The 17,749-nt window shown below is 46.5% G+C and overlaps 1 protein-coding gene across 8 annotated transcripts in view; it reads left to right on the top strand.

The window, feature by feature from the left end:
• The first annotated feature begins 7,488 nt into the window (after positions 1-7,488).
• The window catches only part of SETX (senataxin), a 65,185-nt gene continuing 54,924 nt past the window's right edge, over positions 7,489-17,749 (top strand). For 2 of the 8 annotated variants that reach the window (XM_053908480.1, XM_053908473.1), the window contains exons 1-3: positions 8,156-8,331; positions 14,606-14,789; positions 15,652-15,862. In XM_053908480.1, coding sequence (XP_053764455.1) covers positions 14,613-14,789; positions 15,652-15,862 — 388 coding nt within the window. In that variant the 5' untranslated portion in view covers positions 8,156-8,331; positions 14,606-14,612. Of the gene's footprint in view, positions 7,611-8,154; positions 8,332-9,149; positions 9,266-14,159; positions 14,276-14,605; positions 14,790-15,651; positions 15,863-17,749 lie in introns of those variants that run through there. The other 6 variants (XM_053908476.1, XM_053908475.1, XM_053908477.1 and 3 more) reach the window with 6 other exon arrangements.

Genomic DNA, 17,749 nt, shown 5'->3' with positions numbered 1-17,749 from the left:
AAATAAGGCCCTGGCATCCAGGGGATGTGAAGGAGTCTTACAACTTAATAAAGACAAATAATCCAATTAAAGGAGACTACTGGCTTCCAGTTCCACATATAAGGAGCTTAGAAGCCACCCCTCCATCCTAACGAGCGGAAAGCCGAACGAGCTGAAAACTCAACTCTTCTGGGACCTGTAGAAGAGGACGTGAGCAGCATGCTGCCTCAAAGATTAGAAAGACTGCCCGGCAAAGGGAATAACAGCTCACATGAGCAGAGCCCGCAAATGGAAACGTCCATGGGACCCAGTGCTGAGTAAGACAACCCACACTGTAACTGAGGTATCGCTGGAGGCTTAGCGTGGACATCTCTGAGAGTTCCAAACTCCACAGGCGCTGACTCTTAGGAGAGGGCCCACGGTTTTATGAGATTTACCTCCAGGAGCTTGACCAGGTGTCCACTGTAAATATCAGAGGGAAAAACCCCTTGTTCTTCCAGCGGGGAGAGGGGAAAGGGAGCCATTCTGAAATACACTAGAGCATTCTGTTCTCAACAGAGACCTGCCCTCAGGAAACACTAGCCCACCAGAGCCTAATCTTGCCGGGTATTAGAAGAACCTAAATGACCTGGGGGAAGGAGAATTCCCAAATCCAGTGAGCTCCAGTTACCTGGGGGAAGGGAAGTGCCCTACACCAGCCCTCTCTAGCCGTCCTCTACTAAAGGGACAAAAAAAAAAAAAAAAAAAAAAAACCAGTCCAGTGGCAGAAACTCACGAAAACACTGAGATCTAAGCCTCAGACCGTAGGAACACTTCCCCTCCCCTCCCCCCACACCTTGCCGTGACCTACTCAATAAAGTCCCATTTACAACCCTTGCTCTTGAACACGGTAGGTACATCATGCCTCCCTGTCAAGAAAAAATTCAGGGCATACCAGAAGGTAAAACACAATCTGAAGAGACTGAGCAAGCATCAGAACTGGATGTGGCCAGGATTTTGGACCTAACAGACTGGGAATTTAGAACAACCGTGATTAAAGTGCTAAGGGCTCTAAGGGATAAAGTAGACAGCATGCGAGAGCAGAAGAGCAATGTAAGTACAGAGACGGAAATTCTCAGAAAGAACAAAAGAAGAAGGCCTAGACACTTAAAAACCCCGCCAGAAACGAAGAATGCCTTTGATGGGCTTAGTCGTAGGCTGGACATTGGCTGAGAACTGAATCTGAGCTTGAGGATACAACATTAAAAACTGCCCAAACTGAAAAGCAAAGAGAACAAACAAAGACTGAAAAACAGTATCCGGGGACTGTGGTAGCACCACCAAAGGTATAAGGTACTCATAATGGGACTCCCAGAAGAAGGAAGAAGAAATATTTGAAAACGATGGAGAATTTCCCCAAGTCAGTGTCAGATACCAAATCACAGATCCAGAAAGTTCAGAGAACACCAAGAATATAAGTGCCAAAAAACCACAATTGGGCATATCATTTTCAAATTACAGAAAATCAAAGATAAATATGAATTCTTGAAAGAAGCCAGAGGAAAGACTTATGTAGCTTTGTCCCGCTCAGTGGCGAGAAACTCAAAGCTTTCCCCACTCAGGTCAGTTACAAGGCAAGGATGCGCCCGCCCCCCCCCCCCCTTTTTTAAATGATTTATTTGTTTTCGAGAGAGAGTATAAACAGGGGAGGGGTGAGGGGGGCTGGGGGGTGGGGACAGAGGGTCCAAAGTGTGCCGGGGTCCAGGTCCAGCAGTGGGTTAGACTGGCCGCTTTACCGTGGCAAACGTGGGATTATGTTTGTTAGCAATTTCCTTGTAGCGTGCATCATCTCGGCATTACCTGATTCTAAAAACGTTCCTTTGTGTCATCGCCCATCAAGGAACAACATAGTTATTTTCTTGTAACGTTCCCTCCTGCCTTTTTGCTTCTTGATTAATTTCTTCACACTGCTTTCATTATGTATCTACATTTGTCTATGAGGCATTTGCCTCGCTATTTTCCCGAAAGGTCATCTAGCTCTCAACACCTCAAGTGGAACATTTACAGCGACATGACTTCTTAATTGTTCCTTTGAACCATTTGCTGTATGAGGAACAGAAGTATTCGCTTTGGTCTGGGGTGCCGGGAGGGAGCCCAGAGGGCCCTGGGAACCCGCGCCTTATGCGCTCCCAGAGAGACAATGTATACCTAGGAACTAATGAACCATTCTGTACCTTAACCCCCCAGGTCCAATCATCATCTGGAATGCCTCCTGGGGGCCAAGTGGGCCCAGGGGTCGGAGTCACTTGTATCCATAGATACATTCCTTTGTTGCCAGAGCGGGGATTTCGAACCCATCTGTCCCCCTCCCTGGCTGGGAAATATGTGGGGCTACCCTTCCTTTAGGCAGAGGAGTCTTTATAGGGGGTGGCGAGGGCTGGATGTAGGGCTGCATAATTTCCCTGCGGACTCTTCTTTCTTTTCCCAATGGTTCTTTTCCCGGGGGGCCCGTCGTGGGCAATTCCCCCACCGACAAATCCCCAGGTACTTTCATTGGTGGGGGGCGCTGCCCCGACCAAGGCTAAGGCCAAATTACATAGAATCGGGAATGCAAGAAGCTTCGCTTTCAGTGAACCGCCATGCAGTCCCCATCCGTCCAGTGCCCGGGCCCTGCCATCAGGCCGGTTGGACAGCTTGGCTTCCGGCAAAAGTAGGCTCCGCGCTGACAGCAGTGAGCCCATGTGGGGCTCGAATTCACAAACCGCAAGATCATGACCTGAGCTGAAGTCGGATGCCCAACCGACTGAGCCACCCAGGAGTCCCAAGGATGTCCCTTCCCATCATCCTTTCCAACATCATACTGGAAGTCCTTGTTGATGCATTATGGCAAGAAAAGGAAATAAAAGGTATACAGACTGGGAAGGAAGAACTAAAACCATCTTTATTCACATGTGACTTTATCATCTACGCAGAAGATCCAAAAGAATTGACGAAAAAACTGGAACCAATAAAAGATTATAGCAGGGTTGTAGGATTTAGGTTAATATACAGAAATCAACTGCTTTCCTATATACTAGCAATGAACAAGTGGAGTTTGAAATTAAAAACACAGTAGCATTTACATACATTAGCACCCCCAGAAGTGAAATGCTTTGGTATAAATCTAACAAAACATGTATAAGATCTATATGCGGAAAACCACAACACTCTGATGAAAGATATCAAAGAAGTAAATAGATGGAGAGGTATTTCATGTTCGTGGATAGCAACACTCGATATTGTCAAGATGTTGGTTCTTGCCAACTTGACGTGTAGACTCAAGGCTGTTCCCTTCAAACTCCCAGCATGTTATTTGTGCCTATTGACAAACTGATTCTAAAGTTTAAGTGAGGGGCAAAAGACACAGAATAGCCAACTCAATATTGAAGGAGAACAAAGAAGACTGAGGCTACCCAACTTCAAGACTTAAAGCTACGGTAATTAAGCTACAGTAATTAAGACAGTGTCCTCATGGCAAAAGAATAGACAAGTAGATCTCTGGAACACAGAGAGGGCCTAGGAATAGATCCCCACAAATGATCTGACTGTCAACTGATCTTTTCCAAAGAGTAAAAGTACAGTGGAACAAAAGATGGTCTCTTCAGCAAGTGGTGCTGAACAATTGGACGTCCACACCCAAAAAAGAAAAAAATAATATAGAGAGACACAGACCTTACATCCTTCACAAAAATTAACTCAGAATTGATCATAGATCTAAATGTAAAACCCAAAACTATAAAATTCCTAGAAGATAACACGTTAGAGAAAACCTAAATGATCTTGGGTATGGTGATGACTTTTTCAGATACAATGCCAAAGGCATAACCCACGAAAGAAAAAACTGATACGCTGGACTTCATTAAAATTAAGAGCCTCTGTTCTGTGAAGGACAATGTCAAGAGAGTGAGAAGCCACAGACTTAGAAAACATATTCGCAAAAAGACACCGCTGCTAAAGAACTGTTAAGGGAAATATACACAAAACTCTTAAAACTCAACAATAAGAAAACAAACGGCCTGATGAAAAAATGGGCACAAGGCTTGAAGAGACACCTGACCAAAGAAGATAATACAGGTTGCAAATTTGTATATGTATTTGTATTTGTATATGCTCCTTATGTCATCAAAGGAATGCAGATTAAAACAACAATGAGGTACTATTACACGCTATTAGACTGGCCAAAATCTGGAACACTGACACCACCAAATACTGGGGAGGATGTGGAACAATAGGAATGCAACATGGGGCCACTGCTTTGGAAGCCAGTTGGTATTTTCTTACAAAAAAACTAAACCTACTCTTAGCACAGGATCCAGTGATTGTGTGCTTCATATTCATCCAAAGGAACTGAAAACTTATGTCCGTGCAAAAATCTACACACAGATGTCTATAGCTGCTTTATTCATAATTGTTGAAACTGGGAAGCAACCAAGATGCCCTTCAGTAGATGAATGGATAAACTGTGGCCCGTCCAGAGAATGGAATAGTATTCAGTGCTAAAAAAAAAATAAAAGAGCTATCAAGACATGAAAAGACATGGAGAAACCTTAAATACACATTAGTAAGTGAAAGAAGCCAAACTGAAAAGGCTACGTACTGTGTGGTTTCAATTATATGACATTCTGGAAAAGGCAAGACTGTGGAGACAGTAGAAAGACCAGCGGTTGCCAGGGGTGAGACTGGGGTGGGATGAAAAGGCAGAGCACAAGGATTTTAGGGCAGTGAAAGCCCTCCACTATATTATAATGATGGATACCTCTCTATACATTTAATGTATAACACCAAGAGTGAACCCTAATGTAAACCTATGGACTCTGGGTGATGATGATGTGTCAGTGTAGGTTCATCAGTTGTAACAAATGTACTATTCTGGTGAGGGATGCTGATAACGGAGGAGGCTATGCATACGTGGGGGGCAGTGAATACACTGGAAATCTTTGTACTTTCAATTTTTCCGTGAACTTAAAACTGCTCGAAAAAGATTAAGTCCTTCAAAAACAAACAAACAAGCAAAATGGTCAAAGGACTCCTTCAAACAATTCAGACGAGATCTACTAATTCCCAATAATCACAACTTTTTTTTTTTTTTTTTTGGATAGTGCACATGCATACACAATAGGGGAGGGGGCAAAGGGAGAGAGAAAATCTTTTTTTTTCTTTTTACATTTTTAATTTATTTTTGATAGACAGAGACAGAGCACAAGTGGCGTAGGAGCAGAGAGCGACGGAGACACAGAATCCGAAGCAGGCTCCAGGCTCCGAGCTGTCAGCGCAGAGCCTGACGCGGGGCTCGAACCCACGAACCGCGAGATCATGACCTAAGCCAAAGTCAGACGCTTAACCGACTGAGCCACCCAGACATCCCAAATGAGGTATACTTTTACCAGTGGGGAGACTGAAATCTAAATGATTCAAAATAGGAAGTGTCGACAAAGCTGTGGAACAAACGGAAGTCTTGCATTTGCTTATAGGGATGTAAAAATCACTTTGGAAAATGGATTGTAGGTTCTCATAACGTTAAAGACACACTTATCCTGTAATGTAATGTAAAGACACACTCCTTGGTATTTACCCAAGTTAAATGAAAACATGTACATTGAAAGACGGGCCCATGAATATTCATAACAGTTTTATTCGCAATTGCAGAAAACTTAAAATCACCCCATATCCATCGGTAGATGAGAAAAATTGTGGCATATTCATTTAATGATGTCATACTCCAAAATGAAAATGATTGAGGATACATGCAGTGACACCTCTGACCCTCACACGCTTCTTATTGAATAGAAGACAACTGACAGAAGAGTACATAGCGTATAATTCCATTAAAATGAGTTCTAGAACAGTCTGAATGAATCTATGGTGGTGACAGATAAGGTGATAGAAATCAGGTCACCAGTCCGGTTGGGTGAGTGTGGACAGTGTCCCCATCGCACTTTGCGGGATGAAAAAAAAATTTTTTTTTTTTTTATCATGACTGGAGATGCTTACATGAAATGATGGAGGCGTTAACACGTCCTCAAAGCATGCACTTAAAATCCGTGTATTTTATTGTGTATAATTTAATATAAATTATGTAGAGTTGAAAAAAATTAAGGGAATATGAGGCAAAAGTGAAGATGATTTCAATCAGTAGAAATAACAAAAATTTCAACAATTAAGAGACCAAATAGAAATAACGAGCATTTATCATTTACAGATTGAAAACAAATGTGGAATTAAAAGGCCCAGAGACGGCTCGGAGACAGGATGAAATTGTGACTTTGGTTGAGCTTTAGGCACTTTTTGCCTTCACGAGCACTTTCCTCCTTAAAAATATCAAATATTTTTTTAACGTTTATTTATTTTTGAGACAGAGAGAGACAGAGCATGAACAGGGGAGGGTCAGAGAGAGGGAGACACAGAATCTGAAACAGGCTCCAGGCTCTGAGCTGTCAGCACAGAGCCCGACGAGGGGCTCGAACTCACTGACCGTGAGATCATGACCTGAGCCGAAGTCGGCCGCTTAACCGACCGAGCCACCCAGGCGCCCCTCAAATATCATATTTTATGACCACTTTGGTATAAAGGCAGATATTTTGTTAACTATTAAAAAATTGACTGCAATCTAAAGTTTCACCTTTTTTTTTTCCGGCTTTTATAAGAAGTTAGAACGTTGTCGTGTGTTCCTAGCCCAACTGTCAGGTCCATGGGAGTTTTCCCCCACCTCCCCACCCTCTTCCTCCCACCTCCACTCCCCCAACCCCTTTCTCCCCCCCCCAGTACCCCCCACCCACACCCTGTTCAGGATCCCAGGTAGTCTTCTGTCTTCTGTCCCTTAGCAGGGTGGAGAGGAGTTTGGCACTTTTAAACTCTTTCAGGGGCGCCTGGGTGGCTCAGTCGGTTAAGCATCCGACTTTGGCTCGGGTCATGATCTCATGGTTCGTGAGTTCGAACTCCGCATCAGACTGTGTGCTGATAGCTCAGTGCCCGGAGCCTGCTTTGGGTTCTGTCTCTTTCTCTTTCTCTCTGCCCCTCCCCAGCTTGTGCTCTCTCTCTGTCAAAAATAAACGTTTAAAAAATTAAAAATAAAACTCTTTCATATGTCAACTTTGGTAACAACCTAAGTAATGCATTCCGCAAGGATCTACCTAACGGTGGTGATGTCAGGGAAGTACAAAATCCCGGTGACTTTTACCATTTTGTTCATCCCTCAAAATAATTTCTTCCCCCAATAGCCCTCCAGATTCTCATTTCAAACAAATATTGCGTAAACACACTCCTTCAGTGAGGACGTACACATAACGAGTAAGGTCTGAAACAGTTTTGTGACCTAAGCGCTTCGTGTGGCTACAGCCAACTGTCCGCACGCTACAGAAGCTTCGAGAAACCAGGCGAGCAACGGTCGTTGGCCTCGCGCGCGCCTGCGCGAGGTCCCACAAGCCCCGCCCCCCTCGCTATAAGTTTCCTCGCCTCGCCCCCGCCCCCGCCGCCCGCTCAGTCTTCGGTTACAGGTCCCGGAGGCAGGACCGCAGCCGCAGCTCCGGCCTCGGTGGTGCTGGTCGGCCCCTGTCCCTCTCCCGCTTTTCCGCCTCTGCCCTCAGTCGAGGCAGGGGCGGCTTCTCTTCCTCCAGGTCAGGGGCAGGCGGTAAAAACCAGGCAGGCTCTCCGGTGGCGATTGCTGTTACGGTACTTCGTGAACCCCTTTCCCGTAGTATGAACTCCCTCTCCCCATTAGGTGTTGATTAACGTATTATATTTTAGGAATTTAAGGAAATCTAAAAGGAAAAAAAAAAATCCCCCTCAATCTGTAACACACCGTGCTGAAACGCCCGGGGCGTTGCAAAGATCAGAAAAGGGAACGACCGTTAAAGGGTAGAGGCTAGAAGCCTAAGTCGCCCCGGGGCTAGGCGCGTCGGGGTCCGACCCTGACCGGAAGGGAGTCCTGGACGGGACCAGGTTCAGCGCACCGCAGTCGACGCCCCTCCCCCCCCCGTAGGGCGCTCCCGATTGGCCGGAACCGGCATCCCGGAAGTGACATCAGCGCCAGGCGTTTCGGCCTCCCGGCGGAGCCGCGGTGCGTCTCTTCCCGTGCTCCGCCCCTCCGCGCACCAAAACAAGAAGGCGGAGGGGCGGAGCCTGCGTTCGGCCGACGCCGCGCGCGGGGGAGGGGCGGGGCCTCGGCGTGCGGCGCTGCCGGGTTGGGTGGCCGGGTGGGAACGGAGGCGCTGCCCGCACATCCGCCCTCGGCCGACTGTTGAGCCGAGGCATGGAGGTGGGCTAGCGGCCGAAGCGAGGCCGAGCGGGGTGAGGAGAGCGCGGCGGGCTCGAGGCTGTGGGCCCGGCGGGCGTGAGGTGCGCGCGGGGCCGCGTGGAGGAACCGTCGCGGCGCGTCAGGCCCGGGCGGCGGGTGGGGGAGGGGCGGCGCGGGTGGGGGGGGGCCGCTTTCCTCGGGGGGAGGGCAGCGACGCGAGGAGGGCGGGGACAGCCCGCCCCCTGGTGCCTCCTGCACCCCGGGGTCCCGGGCGTCTGGATCCCCGCCCCGTCCCCCGCCGTCGTCTCCTCCGCGGTGTCGTGCGAGCTGCTTTTGGTCCGGGCACTGCGTAGTTCCTTTGGGGGATGAGTCGGGGGCTCGCCGGAGAAAGCCCCGACCTGCTGCCCCGGGGTCCTCCTCCCCCTCGGGAGAGAGTGCTGCTCCCGGACGGCTCCCCCGAGTCCTCCCCTCCCCACCTGAAGGCGCTGGAGCGCACTGCCCGGGGGGGCTTTGTCCGCCGCCCCACCTCTCGGGGCTGCGATGGGCCCGAGACGGGCTCGGCGCGCAGGACACCGGGTGCGGGGCTCGTGGGGGAAGAACCTCCCCCGTTAGGAGCAGGAGTGCTCCGGTTGGAGTGGCGGACACGAGTTCCGGGCCGAGGTGCTGATTTGGGGGCTGTTTGTCGAAGTGCCCAGCCGTTCCGTGCGCGGGGACAGCGTCCTGTGGGCTCAGGAGCGCAGTTGCCCCGCTTCTGCAGATTTGGGTGCTCACGGGCAGGCTGTCTGAGCCGCAGCCGCTTGTCCGGTTGGTACCGTCTGGCCCGACTTCATAGGGTGGACGTGAATGAAACCCGGATGGAGTATAAAAACCACTTCATCAGTTTTGTTCCTTTTCTTCCCCCTCGCCCGTCCTGTTTCAGAAATGTTCTTTTGGGCCCAGAGTCTGGGTATACATGAGTGCAAATCCTCACCCATTCACAAATAAGCCTAGGAATCTCCACCGAGAAGATCACTTCTCTGTAGGCCGTTAGCCCAGGTAATTATTTTTTAAGCCGACATCTAAGATGGTTTTCAATCCCTGAATAGGTGTCAGGCACCGGAGTAAAAATATGCAAAGCAGATCCGTGCCCCAGACTGACAATTGGTGGGGATGCAGCAAATGTGTGGTAGGGGTGGGAGACAAAAAGTGAACAGCTCGACTCAGCGCAGGCAAGTGCACTGAGATGTGCAAAGTCCTGAGGGGGTAGGAGCGTCGGCTGAGAGCGGAAGGGAGAGGATGGGTCAGATAAGCCCTCAGATGTGATGAGGTACAGGGGTTGATTGCACACGGGAGGCTCTCAGATTTTCTCAGAATCACTGCTGAGGTGTTTTTAAAAAAACGAATCTGAGTTGTATTTATCTCATCTTTTTTTGTTTTTTGTTTTTTTTAATTTTTTTTTTTTTAATGTTTATTTTTGAGACAGAGAGAGACGGAGCTTGAACAAGGGAGGGTCAGAGAGAGAGGGAGACACAGAATCCAAGGCAGGCTCCAGGCTCCGAGCCGTCAGCCCAGAGCCTGATGCGGGGCTTGAACTCACGGATGGTGAGATCATGACCTGAGCCGAAGTCGGACGCTTAACTGACTGAGCCACCCAGGCGCCCCTATCTCATCTTTTTTTGAAGTTCCTTTGCTGAGTCTGATGTGCGTTGAGGGTTGAGCGCCAGGCAGAGCTGCGAAGGTTGGGTGATCAGTGCGAGCTTCTCTGAAAGCAGGAAAGGCCAAACACCCTGCATGCAGCATTTTAGGAAGAGCAATTGGGGGGAACCGTGAGAGATGCCGAAGCCCGATAACGGAGGGCCTTCTGCAGTGAGGTCAAAAAATGTGAATTTTATCCCGAAACTGGGGGAGTTCAAAGGTCAGTTTTTGCTTTCCCCTTCCGCAGTATGCTGGGGGAAGAATTGGTGGTGGATGAAATAAGAGCCATTATTTATTTAGGCTTCTGCAATCCAGACAAATGGTGAAAATACATCCTATTAAGGGGGTGGCAGCGTCGCTGGGAATAAAGCGTAGATACAATTAAGGAGGGAGACCCTGGAATTGAAGATGGATGCTAAGGGAGGACATCTAGGGTCATTGTCTTTGAAAACAAGGGACGGTAATGTCACACGAGTAGAGAGCATATAGGGTGAATCACGGGTTTAAGGGAAGGAGTTCCTTCTGTCTCTGTCTTTGAGATGCCAGCTCTGTGCAGTTGGATACTGAATGTATCTGCGAGACTGTAGGCTAGGCTGCAATTGTCGTTTATTGAGTGCCTGAATGACAGCTAAGTGTCGCACTGAGAGAGAGAGTTTTACATGCTTTCTTCCGTTACAGGTAGTAATGGAAAAAGTGGTTTGAATTAGGTCACCCAGAAAGAGAAATGGGATGGAGAGTCCTGAGGCAAGCCTTTGGAAACTGATATTTGAAGGGGGAACAAAGGAAGAAGTGACCGTGAAGGAGATTGGGTAGAGGAAGTGAAAGGAGAATGGTGTGCTGTCTTAGCTAAAGAATGCATGGTCACAATTTTTATATGCTTTAGAGGAGGCAGAGAAAAAACTCTGTTGGATTTGGTGATACAGAGATGACTAGGGACTCTGGGAAAACATGCAGTGAAATGTAAGGGTAGAAGCCAGATCGCCAGGGAGCTATTAAGCAGACAAATCCAGATTACTTTTTCAAGAAGTTTAGCTCGGTAAGGTAGAGGAAAGTGATTGTCGTTTGAGGTGTCTGGCCAGCTAATATTGAGAAATGGTGTCCCCAAGGCAGGTCTTTGGAAAGTCGGTCTGTAACCCTGGAGAAGCATCCTGTGTTAGTGACGAATCAGTTCTCTTTCTGAGGCGCCGAGTGTGGCTCTTAACGTCTGTTCTGCAGCTTGAGGGTTCCTCGGGCACCACCATCTGTGGCTCAGTCGTAGTTCCAAGCAGTTAAGATCGGATGAAATGAACAAAACTCAGGCCTTCCAGAAGGACTGAGTTGGGCAAAAACTTCAAGGATTTATGGTCATCTACCAACAGATTTTCTCCCAAAAGAAAAGCTACTTTATATACCCCATTTAGATGCTCGGGCCAATGATAATTTTAGATTTGGGGGTGTAACCACCCGTTTATGGCCTTTGCAGAGGAATCTGGAAACACTTTCTGTTGTTGACATGCTCTGTAGCACTGTTTTCTGTATTCTAGACTCCGTGGTACCCATCTGTTATATGGCAAGCAAGAAAAGTTAGTTCTGCTTTCTGGGGTGTGGAAATAGGCTAGCTCTGTGAGTGAGTGAAACACAGAAGTCTCCTTAATGTTCTTAGTAGAAAGTTTCTTTCTTTTTTTTTTTTAACTGCTAATTATTTTAAAGTCACAACATTTTATTTGTACTTCAGACCCTAATTTTTTTTTCAAAGTTTTCGATTGACTGCAAAAATCCTGCTTGAGGCAACTGAGGTTTGAGAATTCTCCAGAGTTTCACTTTCTGTTCTTAGATCTGCTTCTAAGTTCACTCCCCACGCTGAAATAGATCACTGGAAAAAACAAGTGTGTGAAGACTTTTAACTTACAATATTATGATATTGGCCTTTTAGAGTTAACACACTCTGCTTTGAAAAACATAATTTTGTATTCTGCAAAGCTAATGTGTTACTTGGTATTCCCTAGTTCGCGGCCCCCTTGCACAGGGTGGGTATTAGTAAAATCTAATGGAATTGGAATTAGTGTTTAGGAAAGGGCAGGATTCTCCAGCTGAGCCAGCATGCTTTTTTTTTATTTTTCAAATGAGGATTGTGTAACTCATTTTTTTGCTCTTCAGGAAGCTCCTAATCTAGGACGTAGTGAGCTTTTCTTCTAAATGAGTTTCCATACCTCCTTTTGAATGTTGTTTTCTGTGTGTTTTCTAAATGTCCATTTCTGTATGTCCTCCTTAGCTTTAATGTTGAAAGCCACCCTGAGTTCTTTTTAGAAGGGTGAAGAAAGCGTACAATTAATAGTTAATCTTAAAAATTCAGAAGACAGATGCACATATCCGATTTTACTTATGCGTTTATGTATAATTACTTAATCATGGAAGTAAGAAGAAAATAAGGGATTTTTTTTGAAAACCAGCTTATTTTAGGATCTGGCATTACGCCAAAAAAGCCTCAGCAGTGAAATAAAATTTCCGTCAAGATGTCATTGATTTCCCGTTAGCAGACGTTTTGCGCTCTTGAATTTTATGATGATGATGCATTTGAAAACGTCACGCTGCTGGGTTTCTGTACCCAGGTATTCAATGACTTGGGTCATCTTTCTTAATCTTTTATTGTTTCTTCTCCCTCCCTGAGAGGAAACTTTAGACCTTTCTACCCCATGCATTTCCCCTTAATTTTAAACCACCAATACATTGTATATCCCTTTATGTACTTTAGGCATATTTGTGCTTTACACATTTAAAAAAAAAAAAAGGCAGGATTTTTTTGTGTTTCCCACTAACCAGTTTTCATCTCCTTGAGGATGATTTCACCCCTGATGAGAATGCATGAGTTAGGTCCATCCACTTAGGAGACGGGCTTAGTTTTTAGTATACAGTCTGCAGTCGGGGTTGTAACTTTTTCCCCTTGAAGCTTGTATCTTACATCCCTTGGACAGTTCATTTCAGGCCCGTTTCTGAAGATCAGGCTCATTAGATATTTTCCTGGCCCAGTTCCCAATGACTGATCATTTTCATAGGAAAGAAGACTTGCTTCCTTCCTCCTGGGTGTGGTTTTCTTGCTTTTGTTACAGACTGGCTGACAGCTGTTTAGATCTTTTTGACTTTGGGCCGGTGGGTTTTTCTCCTGGGTTGCGGGTTTTGGGGTAGCTAGCATACTGTCCAGAGCGGAAGTTCCTTCCTCAGTACCTCACGTGGGGGGCTGTCAACTCCTGTGATGTTAACCCTGATCACTTGGTTGAAGGTGTGTTTGCCAGGTGTGTCCGCTGTAGTGTTATGGTATCTCCCTTTCCACACCCTCTCCTTGGGCCTTGTGTCACCAAGTCCAGCCCACACTCAAGATGGGGTGGGGTTAAGCTCCGCCTCTGGGAACCCAGAGCGTCTATATGTGTTGTTGGGAGTTCTTCTGCGCGTCCGATTGGTCCCCCATCTTGTGTTCATTCATCCAGTCGTTTCTATCTGTACGGATTCTTGTGTGTCTAGACTGAGGGTTAGAATCCACAGATTGCAGTGGGTGTTTTGGTTTTTGTTTTTGATCACATTGTCTCAGCTTTGGCCATCCAGAGCTCTTTCGGGTTGGCCCCTGTGTTCCTGTGACATGCCCGAGCCCTTTTGTGTTTTGAGTACTTTGAGGTACGTCCAGGCTCACCGCGTGTCCTTGCTGAGCCGTAACACACCGCTTACTGATTGTGAGCTTTGTATTTACTTTCACCTCCATTTAGCGTGCGATGCAAATACAGCGTCTTCTCTTTATTACACCTCGTTGGAGCTGGAGAGCTCTTTGGATTTGGGCTTCCGTCCTGTTTGCTCATCCGCAGGGTTTCGTGCTGTTTGTAGTTCCGATGAACCTCTGCCTCGTTAGTACGTCTTCATTTAAACCTCCGACACCTGTGCTTCTTGGGATTTTCGCTTGTTTCCTGGGACCTTCCTGTTTGCTCCTTTTGAGACTGCTAGGATTTGGACAATTATTCTATCTGGACCCTTTCTCGTGAGTTTGGATGGTGGTCTCTGGTATTACCACACAGACAGAAGGTGGGAGAGCTCAGAGATTGTACTTAGTAGCAACAGGTTGTTAACATTTTAGCTGTTACACTTGACTGCGCATTGAGGAGCGGTGCAGCGGTTCATGCACACGTGGGTTCGTGCACACGTATGTGCAGATTCGTGCGTCTGTACTTTCTAACCCGGGCAGAGGTCTCTGAGTTTTTGTGACTGGTGTGGATCAATACTTACGGATTTTTAGGTCTCCACGGATTTCTCGAAAACGTGTCTTCGAGGAACGTGAAAGGTTCCCTTAACTTTTGACTTGGCTCCAGTACATCCCGAGAACACTCCCAAAGCTGTACTTTGAGAGCACCGGTACGTCTTTGTCTCCGTGGCTCAGCGTCAGTACCACGTGGTCTTGAGCTTCCTCCGTAGCACATCCGTGTGTTCCATGCTGGTGGGTTTGGATTGCCTTGGTTTGGTTTTTGTGCTAGCAGAGCGCTTTCGTTTCCTCGTATTTCTTACGTGCCAAAGATGAAGTTTTTAAGGGGAGGCTCAGATTTGAGTGGACCCGGTTGATAAGCCGGCCGGCGGACCATTCTTGAGGTGGCGGGGGCACGTTCTGAGTCGAAGGGGAGGGTCACACGGAAAGGCCCGAAGTGCCATTTTTCGGGAGTCTCCAGGTGTCGTCTTCTCTGCGCACAGGGGCAGAATGAGCACGTGTTGTTGGTGTACGCCCGGTGGTGTTTCCACCGCTGACTTCCTCAAGCGCTACGCGTCCAGGACCCACGCCGGGGAGTTTCAGACAGCCGACGAAGACCTCTGCTACTGCCTGGAGTGTGTGGCTGAGTACCACAGAGCACGCGACGACCTGCCCTTCCTGCATGAGGTAACGTGCGCCGGGTGGACGGTACGCTTCAGAGCTCGATAACTAGGGAGACGAGAGACCCGAACTCGGCTGGGTGCGTTCGGGAAACAGGATTGACCGATGGGACGGAATTCAAACCTCAGCCGACTTTCGTGATCCCTCGCTTTCAGTCATTGGGATCTAAAACAGTTGGATGAGATGATGTGTGGGGTTTTTGTCTTTTGCTTCCAGTTTGTTCTTTACGTCCGTATATCTGACAGCGTTACGTCGTTTTTTTCTTGTTTTTCACGGCCGTGTATTTGACAGTGTTACGGTCACGGGTCTGAATGGCTTGGGTTATTTTTTTATTGGTGATTCTTTTTTTCTCTTTTCATTTTTTCATGGGTACGTGGTGCAAACTTCTTTTTTTTTTTAATTTTTTTAAGTGTTTTATTTATTTTTGGGAGAGAGTGGGAGCGGGGAGGGGCAGAGAGAGGGAGACACAGAACCTGAAGCAGGTTCCAGGCTCTGAGCTGTCGGCACAGAGCCGGACGCGGGGCTTGAGCCCTCGAAACGCGAGACCGTGACCTGAATCGAAGTCGGACGCTTAACCGACACCCAGGTGCTCCTCGTTTCCTTTTAAATAGCTGATAAAGCATAGTCCTATATTTATAGTAAAACTTCATGAAAGCAGTTTTTGCACACCTCATGTCGTATGTGCCTCATACATCCTAAAAGTGGCCACGTTTAGTGACTTTTCTTCAAATGAATCTAATGTGGTAGTCTACTTCTTGAAACTTCTGAAGTTTTATACTTAGGGGAAGGCTTTCTAAAAAGATCGTGACATCCAGTATTTTTGGATAATAAGATATAAAGCTTACCTCCCACTTTTCTTTCTCTATAGGTTTTGTGGGAATTAGAAACCTTACGTCTCATAAATCATTTTGAAAAATCCATGAAGGCAGAAATTGGGGACGATGATGAATTGTACATAGTAGACAACAATGGAGAGGCACAGCTTTTTGACTTCACTGGCCAAGACTTTGAAAATAAGCTTCGGGTTCCTCTTCTTGAAATCCTGAAGTATCCGTATCTGCTTTTACACGAGCGTGTTAGTGAGTATCTTGGGTGTTCTACGAGTTCAATCTGTCTTATTTTAAGAACTGCAGGAACTCCGTTTTATCTGTATTGAAAATCCGTTAAACAGATCATTAAGATACTTCATCTTTTTTCCCAACATTTTGTTGATAGAAGTTTCCATACACAGAGGAAAGCGAGTGGTCAGGTGAACACCGCGTACCCACCACATAGATTCTGCAGCTGCTCACATCTTGCCGTATTTGCTTTATCACACGTTTACTCCTCTATCCATTCGGTTACTTTTCATTCTTGTAATTTGTCCATAGCAGAGTTCCTCAACGTTGACACCATGGATGTTTTGGACGGGATACTTCTTTGCTGTGGGTGCTGTGCTGTCCATTGTGGGATGTTCAGCAGCCTCCCCGGCCCCTGCCACCTAGATGCCAGTAGCCCTCTGCTCTCCCCGCTGCCCCTCTTAGGACAACCAGACTGTGTCCACATAGTGCCACGTGTCCCTGCAGTGTGGAGAGGGCGGGGCAGGGGAGAGGCAGAATCGTCTCTGGTTGAGAACTACTGGTCTGTAGTAATTTTTATTAATGATTATGGCATGGCATATCATGGCTGCCTGAACTTAGGTCATTTATATTTGTATTTCTTAATGTGAATCTCATAAAAGTGAAGACGTCACATGATCTGTCCAATCTAACAAAATAGCAGTACCTTTTTTTTTATCTTTTCCAAATAACAATACCTTTAAATCATTTAGTATCTAGTCCGTATTCAAGCTTTCCCAGTACTTGCAAAATGTGGTTTTGGCTGCTTTGTTTAAGAATCCATTCAGGGACCACCTATTGCATTGGCTCATATTTTGTACATATTTTTGAATACAAAGTAGTCTATTTATACATACACAAAGAAACTTTTTTTTTTTTTTTTGGCTATAGCCTTGACTTATTGAGACCATATAGTTGCCCTGTGAAATAATGCACTTCCTGGATTTTTCAGATCGCTTCCTGGTGATGTTATTTCACTTCTTTATTCTCTGAATTTTCAGTAAACTGAAAAGCACATCTAAAGATTTGGTTAGCTAAATCACTTCTTTCTAAATAAACTGTAAGTAAATTGTGTTTAACATGCTAACACGTCCGTTTTCAAACATTTATTAATGAATACTACATCCAAGAAAAGTACATAAATGGTGAGTTTTTACAAACTGGACACACCTATGTAGCCAGCACCCGGATCAAGAAACAAAACGTCAATACCCAAGAGCTTCCTTCCTGCTTTTCCAGTTATCGACACTCTTCCACAAAAGCCATCCACTGTCGCTGACAATATTCTTTGAACTTTGACAAAGTAAAGTTGATTCATTAGGGGTAGGGTAAAGGTATGAGTCTGTTCAAGACACTTCTTTTTGTGTTTTTTATTTTTTAGAGAGAGAGAGTGAGCAAGCGAGCGCACAAACAGTGGAGAAGGGGCAGAGGGAGAGGGAGAGGGAGAGAGAGAGAGAGAGAGAGAGAGAGACAGAGAGAGAGAGAGAGAGAGAGAGAGACTCTCAAGCAGGTTCATGGGGCTTGATCCCAGGACTCTGGGATCATGACTTGAGCCGAAATCAAGAGGCAGACGCTCAGCCGCCTGAGCCACCCAGGCGCCCCTATTCACGACGCTTCTGAAAGAGCCGTGTGGACATTTCCATAAAGCAACAGGTATTAGAACAGTCAAGCAGGGGTGGACTTGTGGAACAATAGACTCCAGAAATAAACCAAGAATATTTGGGGAACTTAGTGTTAGATGATGGGAGCATGTCAAAGCAGTGGAGAAAGTGAATTATTCAGTAAACGAGAGTAGGACACAATAGCCATTTGGGGGAAAGGCTCACTTTATCACGCCAGTACCAAGTAAAGTCCATGTGGATCGAAATG

Source organism: Panthera pardus, unplaced genomic scaffold (assembly GCF_024362965.1).
Source record: "Panthera pardus isolate Hobbes unplaced genomic scaffold, ASM2436296v1 HiC_scaffold_20, whole genome shotgun sequence".
Lineage (NCBI taxonomy): Eukaryota > Metazoa > Chordata > Mammalia > Carnivora > Felidae > Panthera > Panthera pardus.
Note: the sequence above shows the minus strand (reverse complement) of the source record. Positions and strands in the feature narration are given on the sequence as shown.